This window comes from Dipteris shenzhenensis, chromosome 21 (genome assembly GCF_047967505.1).
Source record: "Dipteris shenzhenensis isolate YYH24624 ecotype China chromosome 21, Dip_SZ_1.0, whole genome shotgun sequence".
NCBI lineage: Eukaryota > Viridiplantae > Streptophyta > Polypodiopsida > Gleicheniales > Dipteridaceae > Dipteris > Dipteris shenzhenensis.
In genome coordinates, this window is record NC_141616.1 from 52,761,005 (window position 1) to 52,785,517 (window position 24,513).

Sequence of the window (24,513 nt, forward strand, 5' to 3'; positions counted from 1 at the left end):
GCCTAGGAGGCGAGGGATCACTGCTGGCTGATTTGATGAGCTATATGCAGGTCACATAGTCCTCATATCATCTTACAGTACAAGGATTGCAGAGAAATTTGGAGGCCTCATAGGTGTTTTGCAGAGAGAGACACTTGACAGTCAACCTTGGAAAGACCAAGGTTATGATCTTCAACAATACTCCACCCACATAGCTTCACTTACCAAGATGGGCCAGTGGAAATAGTGCAGTCTTACACGTACTTGGGGCCAATCTTCACAGAATTAGTTTTCACAACGACACATGTAGCTAGGGCACGACTCACATGAGGACAGGGAGCCTTAGCCCGACTAGAGATGCAGTGCTTTCATGTGCACTTTCAAGATCCACACCAACGAAGGGCTATCTTGACACCCTAGTGAGGCCGACTGCCATGTATGCAGCACCTTTTTGGGGGACTGATCTCTCGACGACAGAGTGGAGGAGATTTGAGCGGCTACAAGTGACTATGGGATCTAGGATCTTCGGAGTAAGCCCTCAGTCCCCCATCAAAGAGTACAGGCAAAGTTCGCCACGACACCTCTCCACGTTGATGCCATTTTTCAGACCGTGACATTCCTCCGCACAGTTTGGGCCATAACCCACAGGAGACTGTCGAGGCTGGCACTAGAGTCATCCGAAAGGTTAGTAGAAAGCGGGGTTGGTACAGTATGGCATGCACGTGTATCCACATGGTTTACTTGTCATGATATTCACATGGACCGACTTCCCCCCCTTTCAGTACAGCATGGATGCACCACTCAAGTTGATCCCACGAGATGAGATTAACTGTATCATATTGTTTAGATCTCCTCCAACTCCATATGTCTTTGGACTTAGGGAGGGGGGGGGGAGGGGGGGGGGGGGGGGGATCAAAAGTTCCCCAATTCTATCACGACCACTTTGGGAGAGTATCAGAGGATGGCCTCATCATCACACCCCAATATCTCAAGGACAGAGGAGTCTCACATGCATTGAGGATTGCCACTGGACAAATGTAAACCTCATCCCATCAGCTGAGGATTGAGGCAGGGAGAGCTGCATGCATACCCAGAGCAACGGATCTGCAAGTTATGCATGCTAGGGGAGGTCAAGACAGAGGACCATTTCTTATGTGCATGCCCAGCCTACTATGAGATTTTATGACGTTGACATGAGGGCCTTGTGGATCAGTGGGGAGAGACGACATGGCACTGCCGTGCAAGGAACGCAAAGACCACATGTGACACAAAGAGTGACCAGAGCACGCACAATCGAGGTCCAGTCTATCTCAAATCTCCTCAAAGGAGACTGCAAAAGACAAGGCGTCACTCTTGACATAGCCCATTGGATACAGAGGCAGAGGAGACCATGTCCTCCGCCACAGCGAGAAAATGCAAATCCAAGATATCTTCACAACCCACCGAAGAGCCACCATGGTCACCCGGTTCCATCTTTTGAGTTACAGTGTTTAGTTTTCAGTTTTGTTTGAGTCTTGTTTTGAGCTATTGAGCTCTTTAGCTTAGCATACCACTCAGCAAGGGCCCTAGCGCACCCTTTGCTTCAGCCCACCGAGGCTTGTATGAGTTCCCTCTTTTGGTGTACTTTGTCCCATAGCCCCGCGAGGCCTCCCGAGGATGTTAATCTCTCTCTCTCTCTCATGGACACCGGGAACTATCGCACCCTCATGATTGGCCACACATTGGCCAAGATCTATGGATCGGTACTAGAGAGGGAAATCAGCAGTCATACAGAGGAACAAGGGCAGCAAGCACTAGGGCAGGCAGGATTCAGGAGGCAGCACTCTACTGTAGACCACATTTTCACTCTGAGGGCAGTCATTGAGGAGGCGAGGTTGAAACATCAGAAAGTCTACACATGTTTCGTAGACTTTCGTAAGGCTTTCGACACTATCCCAAGATCCCGCATGATCAGGAGACTACAACAAATGCAGATTCCCGAGCGCTGATCTGGGGTGTGATGAGCCTATATGAGTCAATCAGAGGTAGGGTCCGTGCTCCTAGCGGTCTATCGGATTGGGTCGAGAGCACCATTGGGGTGAAGCAAGGCTGCCCTCTCTCACTGACTCTCTTTGGACTCTACATCGATGAGATCACATCTTTCATAGATCGCCTAGGGTGCGAGGGTTCATTACTAGGTAATCTCCTCATACAGATATTGCTATATGCTAATGATATAGTCCTTATATCCTCTTCGGCAGAGGGGCTGCAGAGAAACCTGGAGGCATTAGAGGTGTTTTGCAGAGAGAGAGACCTGATGGTCAACCTTGGGAAAACTAAGGTTGACCGTCACGAGCCGTGATTCATTGACTTAGTTTCACCTATCGTGGCAAGCCAGTGGAGATAGTGCAGTCATACACATATTTGGGGGCAGTCTTCACAGCACCCATCTTCACGATGACCCATGCAGCCCAGGCACGGCTCACATGAGGGCATAGTGCTTTGACTAGACTAGAGCGACAGTGCTTCTAGATGCACTTCGAAGATCCACCGACGAAGGGCGGCTTTTTGACACACTGGTACGACCAACTGCCATGTATGCAGCACCGTTCTAGGGATGCGATCTTCCGAGGACAGACTGGAGGGGCTTCGAGTGGCTACAAGTGACGATGGGGTCCAGGATGATCCGATGTAAGCCCTCAGTCCCACATGAGATAGTACAGGCAGAGTTCGCCATGACATCTCTCCAAGTTGATGCCATCTTTCAAACAATGACTTTCATCCACAGAGTCTGGGACTTACCCCACTGGAGACTTCCGAGGTTGGCCCTAGAGTCATCCGGACGACTAGCAAAGAGCGGGGCAGACACATGGTATGCACGCATATCCACGTGGTTTGCCAGGCATGGTATCGAGATGGACAAGCTTCCCCCCTTTCAGTATAGCATGGATGCGCCCCCTGAGTCGATCCCGCGAGATGAGATCGACCGTATCATACGTTTAGACCTCCTCCAGCTTCATACATCCCAAACTTGGGGGGAGGACCAGGAGCTCCCTACCAAGACCTAGTTTTATCGCGACCACTTCCTGAGAGTATTAGAGGAGGGATTCATCATCAGACCCTAGTATCTCGAGGACAGAGGAGTCTCCCATGCACTGAGGATTGCCATTGGTCAGATGCGGGTTTCGTCCCCTTTCAGTACACCATGGATGCGCCCCTTGAGTCGATCACGCAAGATGAGATCAGCCGTATCATATGGTTAGACCTCCAGCTTCATACATCCCGGACTTGGGAGGAGGACCAGGAGCTCGCCACCAAGATCCAGTTTTATCGCGACCACTTCCTGAGAGTATTAGAGGAGCAATTCATCATCAGCACTGAGGATTGCCATTGGTCAGATGCGGGTTTTGTCCCATCAGCTAAGGATCGAGGCAGGGAGAGCAGCAGGTATGCCTAGAGAGTAGTGTGTCTGCACGCTATGCACACTAGGGGCGGTTGAGACAAAGGAGCATTTTCTTTGTGTTTGCCCAGCCTATTACGAGATCCGGGGACGCTACCGCTGTCTCTACCGAAAGGAGAGTGGTTTCGACCCTTTGTCATGATGACTGATCCATTTCCATGACCAGGTCTGTATCGGCCTTTATTTAATGGAGATGCATCCGCACAGGGAGACACTTCTACGACAAATCTCAGAGCAACAAGGGATGGCCATACCACCACAAGATATAGAGGATGACTGGGCACAGCGACGCGTCACAGACTTGTATACATTTGAGTCGGCCCCAGGACACAATGGAGTGGAGGAGGAGCTAGTCGACATGAGAGCAGTTTGGATGAGCAGCTGGCCGAGAGAGGGGTGCAGAGACCACATGCGCGACAAAGAGTCCCCAAAGTACACTCTATTGAGGTCCAACCTATCACAGCTTTCCTCAGGGGGGACCGACAGAGATGAGGGGTCACTCTGGACATAGCTCAAAGAGTCCATAGAGCGAGGAGACCACGTCCCCCACCGCAGCGCGAGACAGCTCGACAGACACATATACGAGACATCTTCGCAGCCCACAAGAGAGCCATCACTGTACCGGGCTTCGGTTTCTGATTCTGTTATGAGTCCCAGTGCCGATACTGACTTGTTTTTCAATTTGTTCCTGATACTGGATAGATTCATCTGGCCCACTATGCAGTTGCAGTTGAATATTTCTATTCATGATTATGACTTTGTTAGCATAGATTAGTACTCAGCAAGGGTCCTTTGCTTCGGCCCACTGAGGCTTGTATGAGTTCGTTTTTTTGTGCACTCACTCTCTCTCTCTCTCTCTCTCTCGTGTGGCGAGGGCTCATTACTAGGGGATCTCCTCATACAGATGTTGTTATATGCTGATGATATAGTCCTTATATCCTCTTCAGCGGAGGGGCTGCAGAGAGATCTGGAGGCATTAGAGGTGTTTTGCACAGAGAGAGATCTCATGGTCAACCTTGGGAAAACTAAGGCTATGATCTTCAACACCTCACGAGCAGTGACTCACCGACTTAGTTTCACCTACCGTGGTGAGCCAGTGGAGATAGTCCAGTCATACACATATTCGCGAGCAGTCTTCACAGCACCCATCTTCACAATGAAACATGCAGCCTAGGCACGACTCACACAAGGGCGTAGTGCTTTGGCTAGATTAGAGCGGCAGTGTTTCTAGGCATGCTTCCAGGATCCATTGACGAAGGGCTGGCTTTCGACACACTAGGGCGACCGACTGTCATGTATGCAGCACCTTTTTGGGGGTGCGATCTTCCGAGGACAAACTGGAGGAGCTTCGAACCGCTATAGGAGACGATGGGATCCAGGATGATCCGATGTAAGCCCTCAATTCCACATGAGATAGTACAGGCAGAGTTCGCCATGACACCTCTCCAGGTTGATGCCCTCTTTCAAACAGTGACCTTCATCCATAGAGTCTGGGACTTAGCCCGTTGGAAACTTCTGAGGTTGCCCCTAGAGTCATCCAAACGACTCGCAGAGAGCGGGGCAGACACATGGTATGCACACATATCTACATGGCTTGCCAAGCATGGTATCCAAATGGACAAGATTCCCCCCTTTCAGTACAGCATGGAGGCACCTCCTGAGTCGATCCCGCGAGATCAGATCAACCGTATCATACGGTTAGACCTCCTCCAGCTTCACACATCCCGGACTTGGGGGGAGGACCAGGAGCTCCCCACCAAGACCCAATTTTATCACGACCACTTCCTGAGAGTATCAGAGGAGGGATTCATTATCAAACCCCAGTATCTCGAGGATAGAGGAGTCTCCCATGCACTGAGGATTGCCATTGGTCAGATGCGGGTTTCGTCCCATCAGCTGAGGATCGAGGCAGAGAGAGCAACGGGTTTGCACACTATGTACGTTGGGGGCGATTGAGACAAAGGAGCATTTTCTTTGTGTTTGCCTAGCCTACTATGAGATTCGGGGACACTACCATAGTCTCTAGAGGGGAGTGGCTTCGGTCCTTTGTCACGACTGATCCATTTCCATGACCACATCTATATCGGGCTTTAGCTGATGGAGATGCAGCGACACAAGGAGACACTTCTACGACACATTAGAGAGCAGCAGGGGATGGTCAGACCACTACATGACATAGAGGGTGATCGGGCACAGCAACACATCACAGACTTCTATACATTTGAGTCAGCCCCCGGACGCGGTGGAGTGGAGGAGGAGCTAGCCGATATGAGAGCAGTCTGGATGAGCAGCCGGCACAATACCACCGAGAAGAGGGGCACAAAGGCCACATGTGTGACAAAGAGCCCCCAGAGTACACTATTGAGGTCCGACCTATCACAGCTTTCCTAAGGGGAGACTGACAAAGACAAGGGGTCACTCTAGACATAGCCCAGAGAGCGAGGAGACCGCGTTCCCCACCGCAGCGCGAGACAGCTCAACAGACGCAGATACGAGACATCTTCGCAGCCCACCAAAGAGCCATCACTGTACCAGGCTTCGGTTTCGTCCCAACACCCGGATAGATTGACTGATATGGCCCACTCTACGGTTGTAGTTCACTTTTTTTCTATGATTATGATTCTGTTAGCATAGATTAGTACTCAGCAAGCGTCCTAGCGTACCCTTTGCTTCAGCCCCTGAGGCTTGTATGAGTTCGCTTTTCTGTGTACTTTGTCCCATAGGCCCGTGAGGCCTCCCCTGGACGTTAATATCTCTCTCTCTCTCTCTCTCTCTCTCTCTCTCTCTCTACTAGCCAACAAATACTAACTACATAACAGTCGATAGTATTCTATTTCACCAAATGTAAACAGATCACTATTTGTTAATAGTGATCACCAGTCCCATAGATCTGAAGGTCTCAAGAGGACTTTAATACAATCATATCATATCATCTCTCTCTCTCTCTCTCTCTCTACACACACACACACACCTTCATAAGACTTTCAAAGTCACTTACAAACTCCCTTCTTTCCTTTGTTCTTTCAATTGTTTTATATAAGTTTTAATTTGTAAGATTGGATATATTCTCAAAATAAAGAGTAAATGATGGAAAAAGATAACTTAGTAAGCAAAGCTACACATATGTACCCAAGCATAAGCTGCCCACTCAGTTTTGAAAGATTCTGGAACCTTGAAACTTTTTGGAACACTAAGCTACATGGCCCAGCACAAAAAATACCTGCAAATCACGATTGTACGCTTGTGGTAACCCTTTGCAAAGCACAAGCAGAGTTGTAAGATCACCAATAACACGTGCAGATTTACCCCGTACAAGCTCCATTGGATCTGGATTTTTCTTTTGAGGCATGATGCTACTCCCAGTTGATACAGCATCACTTGGTATTAGGAATCCAAACTCCTCAGAAGCCCACAAAACCCACTCCTCTGCAAGCCGTGACAAATGTACTGCTGTTATAGAGTTGGCTGACAAAAGCTCCAGAAGGAAGTCTCGATCTGATACTGCATCAACACTGAATGGCATATTCACCAATAATTTACATTAGCTCTGGCTGGTACTTGCTAGACCAAAGATTTAACAAAATCAAATAAGCAGGTACTGGGAAACAGCAATAAAAGCTGATTGCACAAAATGGCACCTTCTTCACACTCTAATTGAATAAAAGTGCATATAGCCAAACAGTAACACACAGACCAGAACAAACGTATGTTTGAGGACAATGTCCATCTTCAAACATTTAAGACATCAAGACGACGGCAACCAAACTAGAGGTGCAAAAATCATTGGATCAGTGCATCCAATTTTAAGAAAAACTCCCTTCTCTCTTTTTCCCACAAAATTACTTTCACGACAAAGTTAAACATGAGGTTGATGAAGAATAGAAACACTGAAGTTTCTGATAAATAGCTGATTGGAAGCAATGGGACAAATCCATTCCACTACAGCCAGACATCATATGATTCAAGTCAGAAGATGGCTGAGCTGCGAAATATTTTGTCTGGATGCTATGGACAGGAGAACAACTCTCATTAATTTTGCTATTTGTAAGGGCAGAAAGAAAAGTGGCTGATGAGAGTATGCAAACTGTGATGTGTATTGACTCCCTATTGTCTAATTTCATTTCGAAGTTCATAATCCCAAGCTTTCGCATGCAAAGCTGATTATATCTTGATAGGAGAATCCTTATTTCAAACCTTACGATACTTGTTTAGGAAGTACATGGTTTCCTTGCTCTAGAAACTCTAGCAGGGACTAGCTTCTATGCATCCCCACCGGCATCATCAGCACCCAATGGTAGGTGTAGACTATACTATATACATATGCTCTCACAAATACAAACATATCCACACACCCACGCACACATGGAATCAAAGGTTTGGAACAGTTGTCTTTTTCTGAAAATAGACTTTCACATGCCTTGTGAAAGATTGAATGAGAATTCTTGATTGAAATTTATCGTTTCAAGGACGCTGGAAACCTTCCAACCCTCAATGCCCACCTACAAGCTCATTGAGGAGAATATGACACTCAAAGTGGGAGAAATGTAAGGCAACGAGGGGGGGTTTTTTAACAGCCCCCCTCCAACATCACAGGAAGATAACCCACATTTTAAAAAAAATCCAAAAGAGGGCAAACAAAAGAAGATGACAAAAGATGATAAAACTATCAATTTTTATAATTGCATTGACGCTGATCTTTTTTTATCAAAAATACAACAAGAGATACAGATTTTTTCTGCACTTATTTGGAGCATTTAATGGGCGTCCTTTTCCACCTACACGATGCTACAGAGGGCCAAGTGGGCAGGCACGAAGGCACCCACAGAAAAGGCCTACCACCAGCCAAGCCTTCAGTGAGCGATACTAGACACTTCATTTCTAGAATGAAGGAGTGCATCCCTTTTTATGGACAGGCCGGACACTCAAGTGGACATGCGGGAAGCCTTGAAAAAGGAGAATAACGTTTCAAGGAAGTCAATTGATGAATAAGACTCATGCATTAAGTATTTGGAACTAGAGATTCAACAGCTCTAACAAAGAGCTACTGTTGGGACGGATTCTGATGCTTTGGGAGCCCTCAAACTGAAAATGCAGCCTTGAAAATAAGCTTAGACGAGCTCAAGACCAGTCATGGACGGAGTGTGGAAGATTCAAAGAAGATAGAGGCCAAAATTGAGGCCCCCCCTAGATGCTTGCATGGGTAGCCTGTGTGGCTGCCCTAAAACTAAGCCAACAAGGTATCCATGTGTTGCCCATGTGGCAGCCAGATTGCTGCCCACATGGCAGCCCTAATCTGTCTCCTTTCCCAACCTACGATGTTTGTCAACCTCCCCCATGCCCTCCTCATATGAGGGTTCACAGATGGGAAGGTGACCATTCTATTCCACACTATAGCAGATGTGGATCATGACCAAGACTATATACTTTCTTTCCCTCAAGCCAAGAGAGAGTTTTGTTTGGGCCTGATCCACCTCTGCCATGCAGTACGGGTCACCAAAACCTCATCCCACCAACTCAAGATCAAGGGAAAGGCAAGGCAGTCAAGATATAAGACTGCGCTCTCTACACAAATGAGGTGAAGATTGCAGCCACATGATACCATCAAGATCTAAGACTGTGCTCTCTACACAAATGAGGTGTCCTGATGAGATGACCCAAATACTATGAGATCTAGGGGGTCACCATTGCCTTTTCACCCACTCAACAGTTCTCGACTCCCTAGACCAAAGGCTCCTCATACATAAGATATATACCTAGATGAATCCAGGAACATTCCCAAACTCATCCTCTAAAAACACAACATAGTACAATTTCAATCTTATGATAGTCACTCATAAGGTTGAAAACCATAAACTCCATCACGCATAGCAAGGACTAGCTACCAACACATCCCCACTGACTTCATCAGCGTCCAACAGTGGGTGTAGACCATAGTATAAAACTATGCTCTCACACATACAAATCCACACACTCACACATACTTGAGCATCCATTTATACAAAGTCTTCGTACTAAGTTTCTATCAGCACTGAGGAGGTGAAGGACAGACTCAGCCATGACAAAGGCTAGCACTAAAGGAGAAGGCTAATCAAAAAGTAGTTTAAAATCTCTTCATTCAAGTTACAACTGCTTGTGAAGTCTAAACAATTTCATTTGAGTCTCTCCCAAACGAGCATCCAAATCTAAGGTAACCCGGATCAGATCTTGACTCATGAGATCGGCAGTGGATCACGACCCCAAACACACCTCTCCTTTTGCTTTGCTAGTGCCCATAAGGTAACCCGGATCAGATCTAATTTTAGGCTCTTCATACATAAGGTAACCCGGATCAGATCTCGACTCATGAGATCGGCAGTGGATCACGGCCCCAGACACACCTTTCCTTTTGCTGATGGCTTATACCACATGTGCATTGACTCCAAAGTTCTCGATAAGGCCACTGTCAAAAATAGGTTTCCGATCCCCAGGATTGATGACTTGTTGGATGAAGTCAAGGGTGCTCAATTTTCTCTAAGATACATCTGAGGTCATAGGAGAGGATAGTGAGCACAAGATAGACTTTGCACAAAAAGCGGCCTGTATGAACTCAAGGTGATGCCATCTGGATCAGCAAATGCACCAGCCACCATTCAAGCACTGCTAGGCAAAATATGGCAGCCACTTCTATTCTCATACGTGCTAAATTGTTTTTGCTTTCAAAAAGTGGCATCACTACCTGTATGGAGCATGATAAAAGTCACACCTAACCAAAGGATGCTCAGATAATTTTTACGCTTATCAGCCAAGCAAAAAAGGTGGTTACCTTTAGTGCAGTCACATGACTTCAACATTGAATACAAGAAAATGTAGTCACGGATGCCTCGTCCAAAATGTGGACGTGCATGTTGTTTGACACACTATCTACCAGGAATTCAAGAGGAGTGCATGCAAAAGTTATGGCACTAACCGTATTTTCAGACTTGTAGGACCCACCATGTCAGGACCATCCTGAATTTAAATTGCATAATGGCTTACTGTGGGGCACTCACAAAGACCTATGAAACCATAAAGCGTAGTTTCTATTGTATGTTACTGAATGCTTGCCATGCCAGCAGAACAACATGGACAACAAGCTGCCTGTGGGTTTGTTGCAGCTGTAGCTCATTCCAGAAGACAAGTGGACACATAGCCATGGACTCTATTACTAGGCTACCTTCTACAGACAAGGGATGGACAGCGTTTATGCCATGGTCAACAGACTTACCAAAAGTATAAGAAATCCTAGATTTACTATATTTAGAAATGTGCTAAGGAACAGAAAGGAGACTGAAATAGCAGAGAACAAGGAATAATTGTATTGCTTGAATGTTTGTAGGGTATCTGTAGTGTGTCATCCATACAATTGGGCCTCTCTTATATAGAGAGTGAAAAGTCACACATGAAAAGGTGTGTACTCCAAAGTGTGTGTGCATGAAGAGGTGTGTACCCCTTGTGAAGGGTGTGACCCTTGATGAGAGGGTACATTACAATAGGATTGTCTCTTCAATAGAGTGTCTCTTGTGAAGGGTTGTGCCTCATAGGAAGTGTCCCGTCGAAAGGGCATACCCTTCCACAAGTGTCCATTCATCAGACCATCCATAAGTCTAGAAATAGAGAAAGGAATACATCACAGATCGTGACATCCCCTCCCACTCAAAATAAGACCCTGGTGGAGATAATGAACTGATGTAGAAAATATCACTGTAAATTCTGAAAATACTGCTGTAAAATGTCAGGGTACTGCTGTAAGTCTTCATTAGATTGCCAAGTAGCGTCAGAGTCGTCCAGATCTCGCCAAAGAACAAGGAATTCCATGATAAGTCGATGTCGAGTCTCTCGCTGTCGATGGTCCAGAATACGCTCAGGAATAAGGAGAACATAATCGTCTTCGATTTCTGGGACATAATCACCTGCAGGAGGAACTGCTTCATCGCCTGGAATGTACGTCTTTAGCCAAGAAACATGAAATGTTGGATGGATTTTACCCCATGATGGTGGTAATTCCAATTTGTAACTTAAAGGTGAATTTTTCTTGAAGATCCGGAAAGGTCCATAGTATCTTGGTCGTAACTTAGGAAACATAGACTTAACCGTCTTATGGCGATGTGGGGCTACAAATAATAGCACCATGTCACCAGTGTCAAATTCTAGGTGACGTCTATGTTTGTTGGCAGACCGTTGATACTGCTCTTGCGCTTTTCGTATATGATCCCTGACTTGGAGTAGAATGTCTTGCATTTCTTAAACCAGTTGATCAGCTAGGGCCACTCGATGTTGAAGTACAAAATTCGTTGGTACGATCGGAGTGTGTCCATAAGCTGCTTAGAATGGAGTCATGCTGATGGCACTACGGAAAGAGTTATTATAAGCAAACTCAAGGAGTGGTAGATACTCTTCCCAAGCTGCTAGGCGTGACTGAATATAATGTCGAAGCATTTCTTCCAGAATTTGGTTGACTCTTTCAGTTTGGCCATCTGATTCTCGGTGGTAGGCTGAATTGAACAGTAGAGTTGTACCCAAAGATTCGAACAGTGAAATCCAAAAGTGACTGGTAAACTTAGGATCTCTGTCGGATATGATATTCTTGGGTAATCCATGGTGTCGGAAGATGTGTTGTATGAAGAGTTTGGCTATGTCCGGAGCCTGTGCACTGCTTTTGCAAGCAACAAAGTGTGCCATTTTGGACAATCGATCAACAATTACCATAATTTGAGTGTTACCTCTGGAGGATCGTGGTAGTGTTGTAATGAAATCCATGGAAATACTTTCCCACCTTTCAGTTGGAACTGGAAGAGGCTGAAGAAGTCCTGTGGGAAGTCGTCGGCTTGCTTTCATTTGTTGACAAGATAAGCAAGATGTAACCATTTTGATGATGTCGCTTTTCATCTGAGGCCAGTAGTATGTTGCACTGAGTAACCTATAAGTCTTGTTGATGTCTGGATGGGCAGCATAAGGAACTACATGATGCTCTTTTAACAAAAGACGTCGAACATCTTTGTCATGTGGTCGTCCGTATAAGAATAGGATGAGAAAATCTTCTATTCGGAAGACGAAGGGTGATCTTTTGAAAGAACTTGTACTGCTGTGCCGAAGTCTTTATCATTGAAATACTTCTCTTTGAATGAATTCGGGACATCCACAGATAATGTAGAGATTACCATAGCTGATGCTAGAGGTAACTTGCTCAGAGCATCTGCAACTACATTGCGTAGTCCTGGAAGGTACTCAATCGTCATGTGAAAGTTGGCCAGAAACTCAACCCAGCGTGCTTGTCAAGCGTTCATGACTGATTGAGTAAAGATATACTTTAGAGAGTGATGGTCTGTCTTGACCACCGAGTCGGCTCCCATGAGATAATGTTTCCAAGAGCGATAAGCATGTACAACGGCAAGAAACTCCTTATCATAAACCGGGTATCGGGTTTGGATATCAGAATGTTTATGGCTGTCAAAAGCAATAACTCTGCCTTCTTGCATCAAGACTGCTTCTGTAGCGATGTTGGAAGCGTCGGTCATGACCTCAAATGGAAGGTTTGGGTCAGCAATAGCCATAACTGGTGTGGTAGTGAGTGCTTGCTTGAGTTGTTGGAAACTATACTCTATTTAGGTAAGCCACTGAAAAACAGCTGTGCTTTTCAATAATTCGGACATAGGAGCTGCGATTTCGGAAAACTGATAGACCTTGGTATGGTAGAAGTTTGCCAATCCGAGAAAAGAGCGGACATCATGAACATTCTTAGGAGTAGACCAGTTTTGGATTACCTCGACCTTCTTGGGATCCACAGAGATGCCTTGAGCTAAAATAACATGTCCCAAATATTCGAGTTGGGTTTTGAAGAACTCACTCTTCTCAATGTTGATGTAGAGAGAATTTGCGCGGAGAACTTCAAAAACTTGGTGAAGATGTTGTTTGTGCTCATGTAGGGATCTGCTGAAAACGAGGATGTCATCAAGGTAAACGATGACGAACTTATCGAGGAAAGGCCTGAAGATGTCGTTCATGAGTGTCATGAATGTGGCCGGGGCATTGTTTAACCCAAAAGGCATGACCAAACATTCATAGTGTCCATACTTTGTTCGAAAAGCTGTCTTGTACTCATCGCCTTCTCGTATGCGTATTTGATGATAACCTGAACGAAGATCAATCTTTGAGAATTGTGTTGCATGTAGAAGTTGATCGAAGAGGTCATCGATGCGAGGCAATGGATACTTGTTTTTGATAGTAAGCTTGTTGAGGGCTCGGTAGTCGATGCAGAGGCGCATTAACTTATTCTTTTTTTCCACAAGTAGTACAAGAGATCCGAAAGGGCTGCGACTGGGCCGAATGTGACATTTGTTGAGTAGTTCGGTGACCTGTCTTTGGATTTCTTCATTTTGAGTGTAAGAAACCCGATAAGGAGGTTTCGACGGTGGATTACTGCCGGGAATAAGTTCGATTGGGTGATCCACTGGTCGTCGAGGTGGTAACTGCTTTGGCAATTCCTGTGGAAAAATATCCAGGTAAGGCTGGAAAAAAGGTTTGTTGAGGTATTCAGGAGGATCCTTAGTTGGTGTCTCCTCTACTGCCGTAACCAACAGAAGTGAAGTCTTTACTTGGCGTTTGCGAACCCACTTCTTTACTTGCAGGACAGAGGCAACTGGGGTTGAAGGAGAGTCCCTAGAACTAGTTAGCTCAATAAGTTTTCCCTGGTGGACAAACTGGATAGTATAGCTGCGAAAACTGATTGATGGATCATAGTCGTAGAGCCACTGTTATCCGAGTATGACATCGTACCGAGAAAGAGGCATGATGTCGAAGTTCAACTTATCCGTATAATGTTGGATGCGAAAAGACAAGTTTTTGATTCTGGTGTTGCACAAGAAAGTAGTTCCATTTGCAAGTTCAATCTGATAGTCCATGAGACTAGGACTGGTGGTCAACCGAAGTTTGTCGACCATAGAACTAGCTAGGAAGTTATGAGAGCAGCCACTGTCGATGAGGATAGTGACCGTTGTTCCACGAATCGATCCTTGAACACAAAGTACTTGAGTGGCCAGGGAAGGTTCGGGGTTGCTGGCAAGGCTCAGGTGGATGGTATTTGCCATTCGAACAGCTTTGCCTTTCTTGTCTTGTGCTGGGGTAGCATCTTCTGTTTGGGAAGTGCTAGGTTCCATATTGGAATTTTGCTTTGGTCGCTTGGGACAATCGAACCATCTATGGTCGCCTGTACAGATGGTACAAAGTCCTTTTGTGCTGGAGTTGTTCTTCTTGTCAGTGGCCGCACCTTTATGTTGGGGATGTCGGTAATGACTTTGTGAAGAAGAGGCGATCCTTGGAGGAGTGCTTCTGTTGGAATCCAGCATATGATTTATGACTCTTCTGGGGATCTTGAGACTCTCACTGACCTTAATTACCAGAGTTTTTCGAAACCTGGTGTTATCTTGAGGGCGAGCACCTTTGGCCATAGTAGAGTTCTGTGTGCGATTAGCACTCTGCTTCCCTGTGTTTTGGAAATATGTAATGCACTCAGCGTAAGCAATAGCGCCAGCTGTGGTGGTGATGTTTGCTTTAAGGACATCAATGCGTAACGAGGGATTTAGAACTGAGATGAAAGCATGAAGGCGATCATCCTCAGTTAAACCATCAATCTCCAACACCAATGTGGTGAACTGAGAGATGTAGGAAGACAGGGAGCCCATTTGCTCCAACTGTCGGAGTTTTGAACGTGCTTGGAAGTCCGCATTGGCAGGGATGAACTGCTTATGGAGCACGTGTTCAAAACGTTCCCATGTTAACACACTTTTGCCGTCCTTTAAGTGTCTTTGCCACCATAGAAAAGCTGTATCCTTGAGGAGGGAGGCTGCCTAGGCGATATTTTTGCCTTCAGTGAGGTCAACAGTATCAAAATACATGCGCATTTTTGCGAGCCATTGGTCAACTGTTGGCTTCCGGAAGTTTGATGTCAAGTCTTTTAGTTTTGGAAGCTTGAAGTAAACGGTAGAGGGCATGTAGTTCAGTGTTTTCTACCTCTGGTGGGAATGAATCTGCATAGTCGTCTGGTTGCATCACGTCATCCTCTGTATGTGTGGTACTGCGAGACTCTTGAAGTTGTTGAACTTTCTGGACCAAGTCGGAGATGCTGTCCTGAAACTGGGAAATTTTAAGTTGCAGTAGTGTTTCGCCTTGTATGTTGACTTCAGGGGTCTTTTTTGGACTTGAGTCTTTGATCTCTGGAGAGGCTTCACGCGAGCGTTGCGACATATCGGAGATCCCTGTGAGAAAAGCACGAACTTGCGCTCTAGTTTGTACCATTCCTGGAAGAAGATTCGGGCTGCTCCCTGAGGTTGCTCATGTTGGAGGGGACAGGCGAGGCAGGATGGAACCACCCGTGGAAGTCTGGTAAAGGAGGTCCTGTCTGAGGTAACACTGGTGATGCCGAAAGTGGTGTTACTGCTTGTGAGAGGACAGGAGTAGGTTGCAGAGTCCACGGATCTGAGAAGGGATAAGGAGCTGCTGTCGGAAGTGGAGGATATCCAGGAGGAGTGCCTTCAGAGTGTAAATACTGTCTTGGAGAAGAGGTACCATCTGTATAGGAGGATATCTGGGAGCTGAAGGAGGTGGAGAGTACCCTGGAGATGCCGAAGGTGAGGGGTAAAATTCTCTCCAAAGATGGACAGCAAACTCTTGAGGAATATCGGGTTCTGGGTATCTTCGTGTCTCGTGGAACACAACCTGGACTGTGCTGAGGAAGTAATGTAACTGAGGTGCCTCACGCAGAAGATATAGGATGTGGTCCAAATCACTAGGAGGGCACGTGACACAGAAGACCCACAATGCAAAAGCTCCGAAATGGGCTGGTTGTGCAATCTGAACACGATATTGTGTGGTAGATGATGCCTGAGGTGTCCTTGAAATGCCAGGTGAATTACCAGGGGTTTCCATGCTTTAATAGAGCGTCTTTCATTTGCTGTAATTTGATAATGACAAGAGAATCCTTAAAAGCAGAATGGAAAGACTCCACTTGGCAATGATTTAATCTGCCAAATTGTTGCGTAGAAGAGGCCTGCAGATTTCTGTCCGGAGGTCCATGTTGCAATGGGTGGAGAGGAACAGATCTGGGCTTTTAATAGGCTGTCTTCATCGCGATAGGAGGCTGAAACTGCTGCTGATCTGGCAGGAAAATGTAGCAAACCAAGGAGAGCAGGCTATCAATGGCGCAACAGGCTGCAGGTACCCGATTCTGGATCGCAATAGGGGCTGGTGCACCAGGCTGCTGCTGTCATGGGAGACTGGCGAATTAGAAAAAGGCATACGAGCTGTCAATGGCGAAAATCTGGTTGCAAGCTGTTTTGCGACCGAATGGCTGGCTGGCGCTGTGCTCACGCTGCAGGCTGGAAGGGAAACAGGGCTGCAAATCGCAAGGTGGCTGGCAGCGAAATAGGCGAGGGGCTGGCAGTGAAAATGGCACGGCTCCCAGCGAGATGGAGCGTGAAGGCTGACAGCAAGATGGCGCGGGCTGGCAGCGAGATGGCGAGGCAAAGGCTGGCAGCGAACCTGCGCGGGCTGGCAGTGAAATGGCGAGGGCTGAGGACAGATCCTGCCTCGGCTGACAGCGAAATGGCGAGGGCTGAGGGCAGCTCCTGCGTGCAAATCCGTACGATGGAGGCGAGCCTGCATGCAAATCCGTACGGACGTCAAAGGGTGCGTCCCTTTTTCATAGGTGGCTGCCTAGGTTGGGTGGTTGCCCAAAAATTAAATGGTGGGTTTATTTAACCCTAGGGTAGCTAGGGTAAACCTAAGGTTTGGGGCTGGGTTTTCCATTTTAACCCCTCTAGGTACCCTTTTATAGGTGCTTGGTGCCTAAAAGGTGTGCCTATTCGAAGGGGTGTGACCCTTGGAATAGGTGCACCTTTTCATGAAGAGGTGTGTCCCTGTTTTTAAAAGGGGTGTCCCTACATGAATAGGTGTGTCCTTTTGTCCATGATGGGGTGTGTCCCTTGGGTGAGGAGTCGAGACTCTTCATCAAAAGGTGTGTCCGATGGTGGAAAAGGTGCGTCCCTTGGTTTTGGGACAGCCCAAGCACCTGAAAAGACACGATTTTTGTCGTGTCCATTCAAATCAACTCGTGATGTGTGGGAGATGGAGAGGCCATAGATGACTTTAGGTAGGGTTGGTGCGAAAAATTTTTACACTCATCCTCTCCATCTCTTCCATGCACAATGTGCAGGGGTATCCTTCTAGCTGAAAAGATGTATTAGATCGGCGCTAGAAGGTGGGGGGCATTTCCTATAGGCAGGAACGAATTTTGCTCTGATACCACTATAAGAAATCCTAGATTTACTATATTTAGAAATGTGCTAAGGAACAGAAAGGAGACTGAAATAGCAGAGAACAAGGAATAATTGTATTGCTTGAATGTTTGTAGGGTATCTGTAGTGTGTCATCCATACAATTGGGCCTCTCTTATATAGAGAGTGAAAAGTCACACATGAAAAGGTGTGTACTCCAAAGTGTATGTGCATGAAGAGGTGTGTACCCCTTGTGAAGGGTGTGACCCTTGATGAGAGGGTACATTACAATAGGAATGTCTCTTCAATAGAGTGTCTCTTGTGAAGGGTTGTGCCTCATAGGAAGTGTCCCGTCGAAAGGGCATACCCTTCCACAAGTGTCCATTCATTAGACCATCCATAAGTCTAGAAATAGAGAAAGGAATACGTCACAGATCGTGACAAAAAGAGTATTCATCCCCACCAAGACACAGTATTCAATGTATCAGATTACCTAGCAAATCATTGAACTTGTGCTTAAACATCATGGGTTTCCAGATTATTAGTGACAAAGATGCGAAGTTTGTGAGTCATTTTTCACAAAGCTATTTACAGTAGTGGGCACCATACTCACTGCCAATACAACATACCATCCAGAGATGGGTGGAGGAATACCTCGGGCACTTCTGCCATAACACTCACAGTTCTTGGGATAATGGCTTGGATTTTTTGAATTTTGCAGCTTGCTACAATGGTACCAAGCATTTACCTATTGAATGAGCCCATTTGAGGCAATGTATGGATGTAGGATTGGGATGCCTTCCACAGTAGCAGACATGGCTGTAAACCATCAGCAAGCAAGGGATGATCTAAAAAAGGATGGATGCTCTTTTGCAATCGGCCAAAAATAACATGCAGGATAATCGGGCAAAGGAAAGTAAATATGCTAATGAACGTAGGAGGTATCTGAAGTTTGAAGAAAGGGATTTTGTTCAATTACTACTCCACAAGAAGAGATATGCCTAGAATATACCTTTGTAAGACTAGAATATATCCAATCGTACAAATTTCAATTTTTGTGGTTGCCTCATTGTATATATATGTATACATACATACATCTCTCTCTCTCTCTCTCTCTCTCTCTCTCTCTCTTCACTAAGGAGGGGGTAAAGTATGCCGCAATGAAACTTCATAATGGCCGAGCAAAGGATCATGAGGGACTATGCACTGAGTTCATTGCATATGGGATTAACCTCCTAGCCCCGATCTTAGCAAAGCTCTTTAATGAAGCTGTTTGTTCGGGGTTTCCACGCACCTGGACCATTAACACTATCTCACCCATTCACAAGGCAGGGGATTCCATGAGCCCGGAGAATTACAGGACCATTATGGTTGGACATGTCATGTCCAAGATTTATGCATCAGTGCTTGATTTCGAGGTCAGCAAAGTTGCGGAGTGCCGAGAACTTAGAGCTGCAGGATAGGCTGGATTCTGGCGTGATCATGGAACCATGGACCACAGTCCACATTCTCACACTCAGGTGCATCATCGAGGAGGCAAGGGCATGGAAGCAAAGGGTTTACTGTTGCTTTGTGGATTTCCGCAAGGCATTTGACATGGTTCCGAGAGCCCGCCTCATACGGCGCCTACAGGATTTGGGTTATGACCAAAAGATCATCTAGGCTGTCATGGCACTTTACAAGAGAGTTTCAGGCAGAGTCCGGGCAGGATTTGGGTGGATAGATGAGATCATGAGCACTATTGGGGTCAACAAGGGTGTCCATTATCACCTTGTGAAGTCCTTATAGCAGCACAACTCCTCTTCCGCCCGCCCAGTGGCATATGGATATACTTCAATGATTGATCCAGATATTGCTTTATGCTGATGACGTGGCTCTTTTGTCCTCTTCAACAAAGGGGCTCTGAAGACACCTTGACACACTACAGTCCTTTTGTGAGTCTCATGATTTGAAGGTCAACCTGGGTAAAAACAAGGTTATGATCTTCAATACATCTTGAGCCGTCATGCGCCAAGAGCAATTCACATTCGATGGGTCATCTATTGAGATAGTTTCATCTTACACATATCTTGGGGTTGTCTTCTCCGGACCCATCTTCACCATGAGACCTGCGATGCACGCACGCTTAGGCAGAGGATATGCTTCATTCGCCAGACTAGAGAGACAGTGCTTCTGCTCGCACTTTCAGGATTCACGGACCAAGGGACTACTTTTTGACTCCTTGGTCCACCCAACCAAGATATCTCATGACTCTGGAAAAATATGATGCCATGAAGCTATTGAGTATCTTCCCTTGTTATGAAGCATTTGGAGGCTAGGGAATCAATTTGCATTGATGTGCTTCAAGAAGTACCTCTAGCTAAGATTGATGATTTTCCTTGGTTTGTGATACTGACATGTGCTGTTGCGACATCGATGACTAGTGAAACTTTGCACTAAATCCTGAAGTCCCACAATTGAAACTTTTTTGTTATAACGATTCCAATAAGCCATCCATTCCTCACAGATCATTCAAGCTGAGCAATCCATCCAAGGTGAAATGCTCTCTGTGCATAGCTGCTCGAGACGTGTTGATTGAGAGAGAGAGAAGTAGAAGTAGAAGTAGAGTCTATTAACATCCTAGGGGAGCCAAAAATGGCCCATGGGACCCGTCTCAATACAATGTAAAATAGAGTCTCCTCAAGGAGAGGCGTCAAGAGTCTATCAGTTCCTGACGCCAGGTAAAAAGACGAGTGATAAAAGATCCCAATGCTACTGGAGAGGCAGTAGAGAGAACTGATGTCAGCTGAGCGGAGTCCTCCAGTATCTGCTGGTAGTCCTCCCTGATATGTGCATATCGGGGGCACTGTAGAGCCACATGTGCCTCCGTCTCAACTGTCTGCATGTCACAAAGGGTACAGACTCTAGCATCTCTGGGCTGATGCATCCAAGCTCCCTTCTCAATTGCAAATGTATGAGATCTGGTACGAAACCTAGCTATGTTTCTGCGATATAGAAGGGGGATAGGTGTGCTAATATAAGGCTGAGCATGAGTCTCTATGGACATGTATGTAGACCAACATGTGGGATTTATGTTGTCTTGGTAATATTCCAGCTTTACCCTCTTTTCACTTGTAAGCCAGTGAGTTTGCAAAGTGCTCAGTAAAGACAGCTAAAACTCTTGCATGGTGACCTTTTCAGGTGGCATGGTCAAATATGCTTCCACTTTCCATCTGCTGAACATTTTCTTATGTCGGTTGCCCATCCTGTACAAATGATCTTACTTTTGTGGTTCTTTTGAAGCTTTGTGCTGGCATTCCATGCTTTATGAGGCAACCTATCAAGTTGCATTTGCTGCACCTCTATTAGGTATTGCATAACTCTGATCAGTGCATGAAATTCAATCGGCCTCCTTCCCATTTCCAACAGAAGTACTGAGTATGGAGTAGTGGGTTTGACACCAAGGTATCGCCGTAAGAAAGCCTTTTGCATTTTCTCAATATCATTCTATGTGCATTTTCTCAATATCATTCTATGTAGAGGTCTACAGTTCCTGGTGTCAGTGTGCCTGCAGTCATTCTCAAACTGGTAGTACTTCCCCCAGCCAGTGTCCATCCTTCTGTGTATACATTGCCACCATCTGTGATCTGTCGGGATATCAACCCCTAAGTATTTGAAGGTGCTGACATACTCAATAATCTGTCCATCAAAGGTGATCTCAGGGGGATGTTCTGGCTGATTGGTATAGACTGCCATCATCTTTGTTTTTCCGACATTCACTTGCAACCCACTTTTCCTACAGAAAGTCTTGAGCACTTGTAAAAGTTTGTGCATAGAGTCCGGATCGTATGCAAAAAGAACTACATCATTTGCGTATAGCAACAATAGCACTGTCCATAGTCCCAATTGCGGTCCTTGCAACCCTTCCTCTATTGCAAATTCATGAGTTCCTCCAGTTGATCAATGCATATTCCAAACAACGTAAGTGATAGAGGGCAGCCTTGATTCACTCCCATACTACTCTCAAACACATCTGACATACCCTGTGCTTGTTTGAGTCAGCCTTTTCATAGATACGAGAGATGCCTACTCTCAAGGCCAATGGGACTCCTATTGCTTGCATTCTCTTCCATAGTCCTCCTCTTGAAACTGTGTCAAATGCTTTCTTGAAATCCACAAAGCAACAAAATAAAGTGCGTCCTCTCAATCTGCACTCATCCATGAGGACTCCCAAGGTAATAAGGGTCGGCTGTCATGTGCTCCTTGCGAAAGCTTGCTTGTCCAGTGGCCCTTTTCTAGGCCTCTTCTGCCCATGAGCTGATTTTCATTTCAAGCGCCATACTGAAGAGCTTGGCCAATGTAGAGCTGACCATTATAGTTCTGTAATTTGTGACTGAATTTTTGTCTCCGCCCTTGTGTAAAGGCTGGATCCAATTTTCTTGCCATTCCTGAGGAAAACCATGGTGTAGAGCATGTGTTAGGATGTGTGAGAGCCATGTTCTTGCTCGGTCTCCTATCCATTTCACAAATTCAGCCTGTATCTTCATGTGCTCTGAGGCTTTGCCATTAGCCATCTTCTTTAGTCCAGCTTCAATGTCTTCAAAGGTAAAAGGACTAGTACATGTGACCAACAGATCCTCCTTCCCCATTTCAGTGGCATGTGCATGATTGTACAACTTGGTAACATAATCAAGCATGGTTGCATCTGATATATCACCTGTTACCTCTTTCCGTCTACCTTTCACTTGTTTCCAACCCTTTCTTGGATTTTTTATGAAAGTAATCAAATCAGATTTCTCTCTTTCTAGAATATATTTTCTTATCTTTTTCCTTGTGAGGGCATTGTATGTCTTCTCCAATTGTTTATGCCTGTCTGCATCCAGTATGTATTTCAGCTCTTTGCGCACTTGTTTACATTCCTTGTCATACCATTTCTTGTGTGGTAACCCTTTGACCTCTTTCTTTTTTCTTGTAGATGCTGCTCCAAATGTTTGTGTGGCTGAGGCAAGTATTGCTTCCTGCAGGGCTGTCCATCTAGGGTTGGTTGTTCTCAGCTTTGCATCCAAAGTGTCTGCATAATCTTGATGTTTGTCTGGGTCTACTTTGAAACCTCCTCCATGTGCTGAAAATTTATGCTCCCTATGTTCAATGTGTATGTGAAGATCCAACCATATTGGGAGATGGTCCGATTCCGGATATTTCATCCCTATGTTGAAGCTTTTGATAACAGGTATAGTGTCCACATGTACCAAGGCATAATCTAGCACACTCTGTCCTCCGCTAGCGAGATACACATCATCCTGTGGGTGTTGGGGAATAATTGCATTCCATTCAAGACTGGCATGTGCAGCCCATTAATCATGCATCTGACTGCTCTGCCTTGTGTGTTGATGGTGTCATCCTCGGATGTTCTCTGCCACAAGGTGTCCACTTCTATGACTGATTCTTTATCCATTTCATCATGTGTGATGGGCTGAAACTGTATGTGACCAATTCTTGCATTAAGGTCTCCCATCACTATGACTTGACCCTTTTCTCTGAGTTCAGCCACATCAAGACATAGTGCTTCAAACGCATCACTAGGGTTCACTCCGTGTCTGCTGTAAAAGGGTGACTCATGGTGAGGTATGTAGCAGCCTGCAAGAAAGACAGGGCATTTACCAAGCTCTATTTTCAGCCACATGTATCTTTTGTATTTGTCCACTTTATGGAGGCTGACTTTTTCTGCCATGTGTTCCTGTATCATGCATGCAACACCTCCTTGTCCTCTTTTCCCCACTTGCCTTTGGTATATTGAGTGCACCACATATCCAGGTATCTCTGGGATCTTGCATGTTTCACTTTCCCAAGTCTCTCCTAAAAGGATGATGTCTGCATCGTGAATGAAGGCATTTATGCTTACCCCTTTATGCCAAGGAAAACCTCTGCAATTCCAAAACATGACTTGTAGGCATTTGCGTTTCCCATGGATCGTGAATCCCTATTTTGCATTTTGATCCCCATCTTGTGTTTGGGGCAACTTTCCTTGTCTCATTAGTCTTTCCGTGTATTGTTTTCTTCGCACTTCCTGCTGTTTGGGGGTACGGTCTTCACTGACATAGAAAGGTGTGCCTTTGAGATTCTTCCCTTCTTGCACATTCTTTGCATCTCGGTCGACAAGCGTGGTTTGCATAAACTTTTGCATCTGTTGGCATCCATTATCCACTGTGTTCTTCAAGGCATCCACTCCTCTTTGGAGTTGCATGACAGTTTTTTGGAGCTGGAAATTCTCAGCTTGTAACTCGATGAACATATTCATGAGCATGTCTAATTTCTTGCTGTTCTTGGTGCCATACACTTTCCCAAAAGGAGTATTTAGGGCTGGGTGTTTGTTCAACTTGAAAGGGGTCTGAAATGACCCCATGTTTCCTACGCTTCTTGAAGTTCTGTGTGGATGTAAATGCTTGTCCTCGGCATAGGAATCTCGACTGCACGCAGGTGACGAAGAAGAGGTTCGTTGATGATTGTCAGGTACGTTTCTTGGTTTACAAATTATTGTAGTCGGACTGGTTCTCAAGCAGGTGTCCAGTTGTCTCAGGTGTAGGCATGGGGGCCGAGTGATTGTCTCTGAGGCTGGGCGTGGGTTCACGTAGGTGTCTCTGAGGTTGATTGTGATGTCACACAGGTGTCTCGAGGCTGCACACGGGGGTCACACAATGGTCTCTGAGATTGGACGTGAGGTTGTCTCTGAGGCTGGATGTGAGGTCTTGTACGTGTCTCTGAGGACTGAATGTGATGCTGGCAGATGTATCCAGGGTTGAGCGTAAGGGCGAGGACAAGATGTAGTGCCTC

At 45.8% G+C, this 24,513-nt stretch overlaps 1 protein-coding gene across 1 annotated transcript in view; it reads right to left on the bottom strand.

The window, feature by feature from the left end:
* Window positions 1–24,513, bottom strand: part of LOC147889058 (L-Aspartase-like family protein) — a 60,769-nt gene that overhangs the window by 16,351 nt on the left and 19,905 nt on the right. The window contains exon 6 of the mRNA XM_087392985.1: window positions 6,639–6,930. Coding sequence (XP_087249111.1) covers window positions 6,639–6,930 — 292 coding nt within the window. The remainder of the gene's footprint in view (window positions 1–6,638; window positions 6,931–24,513) is intronic.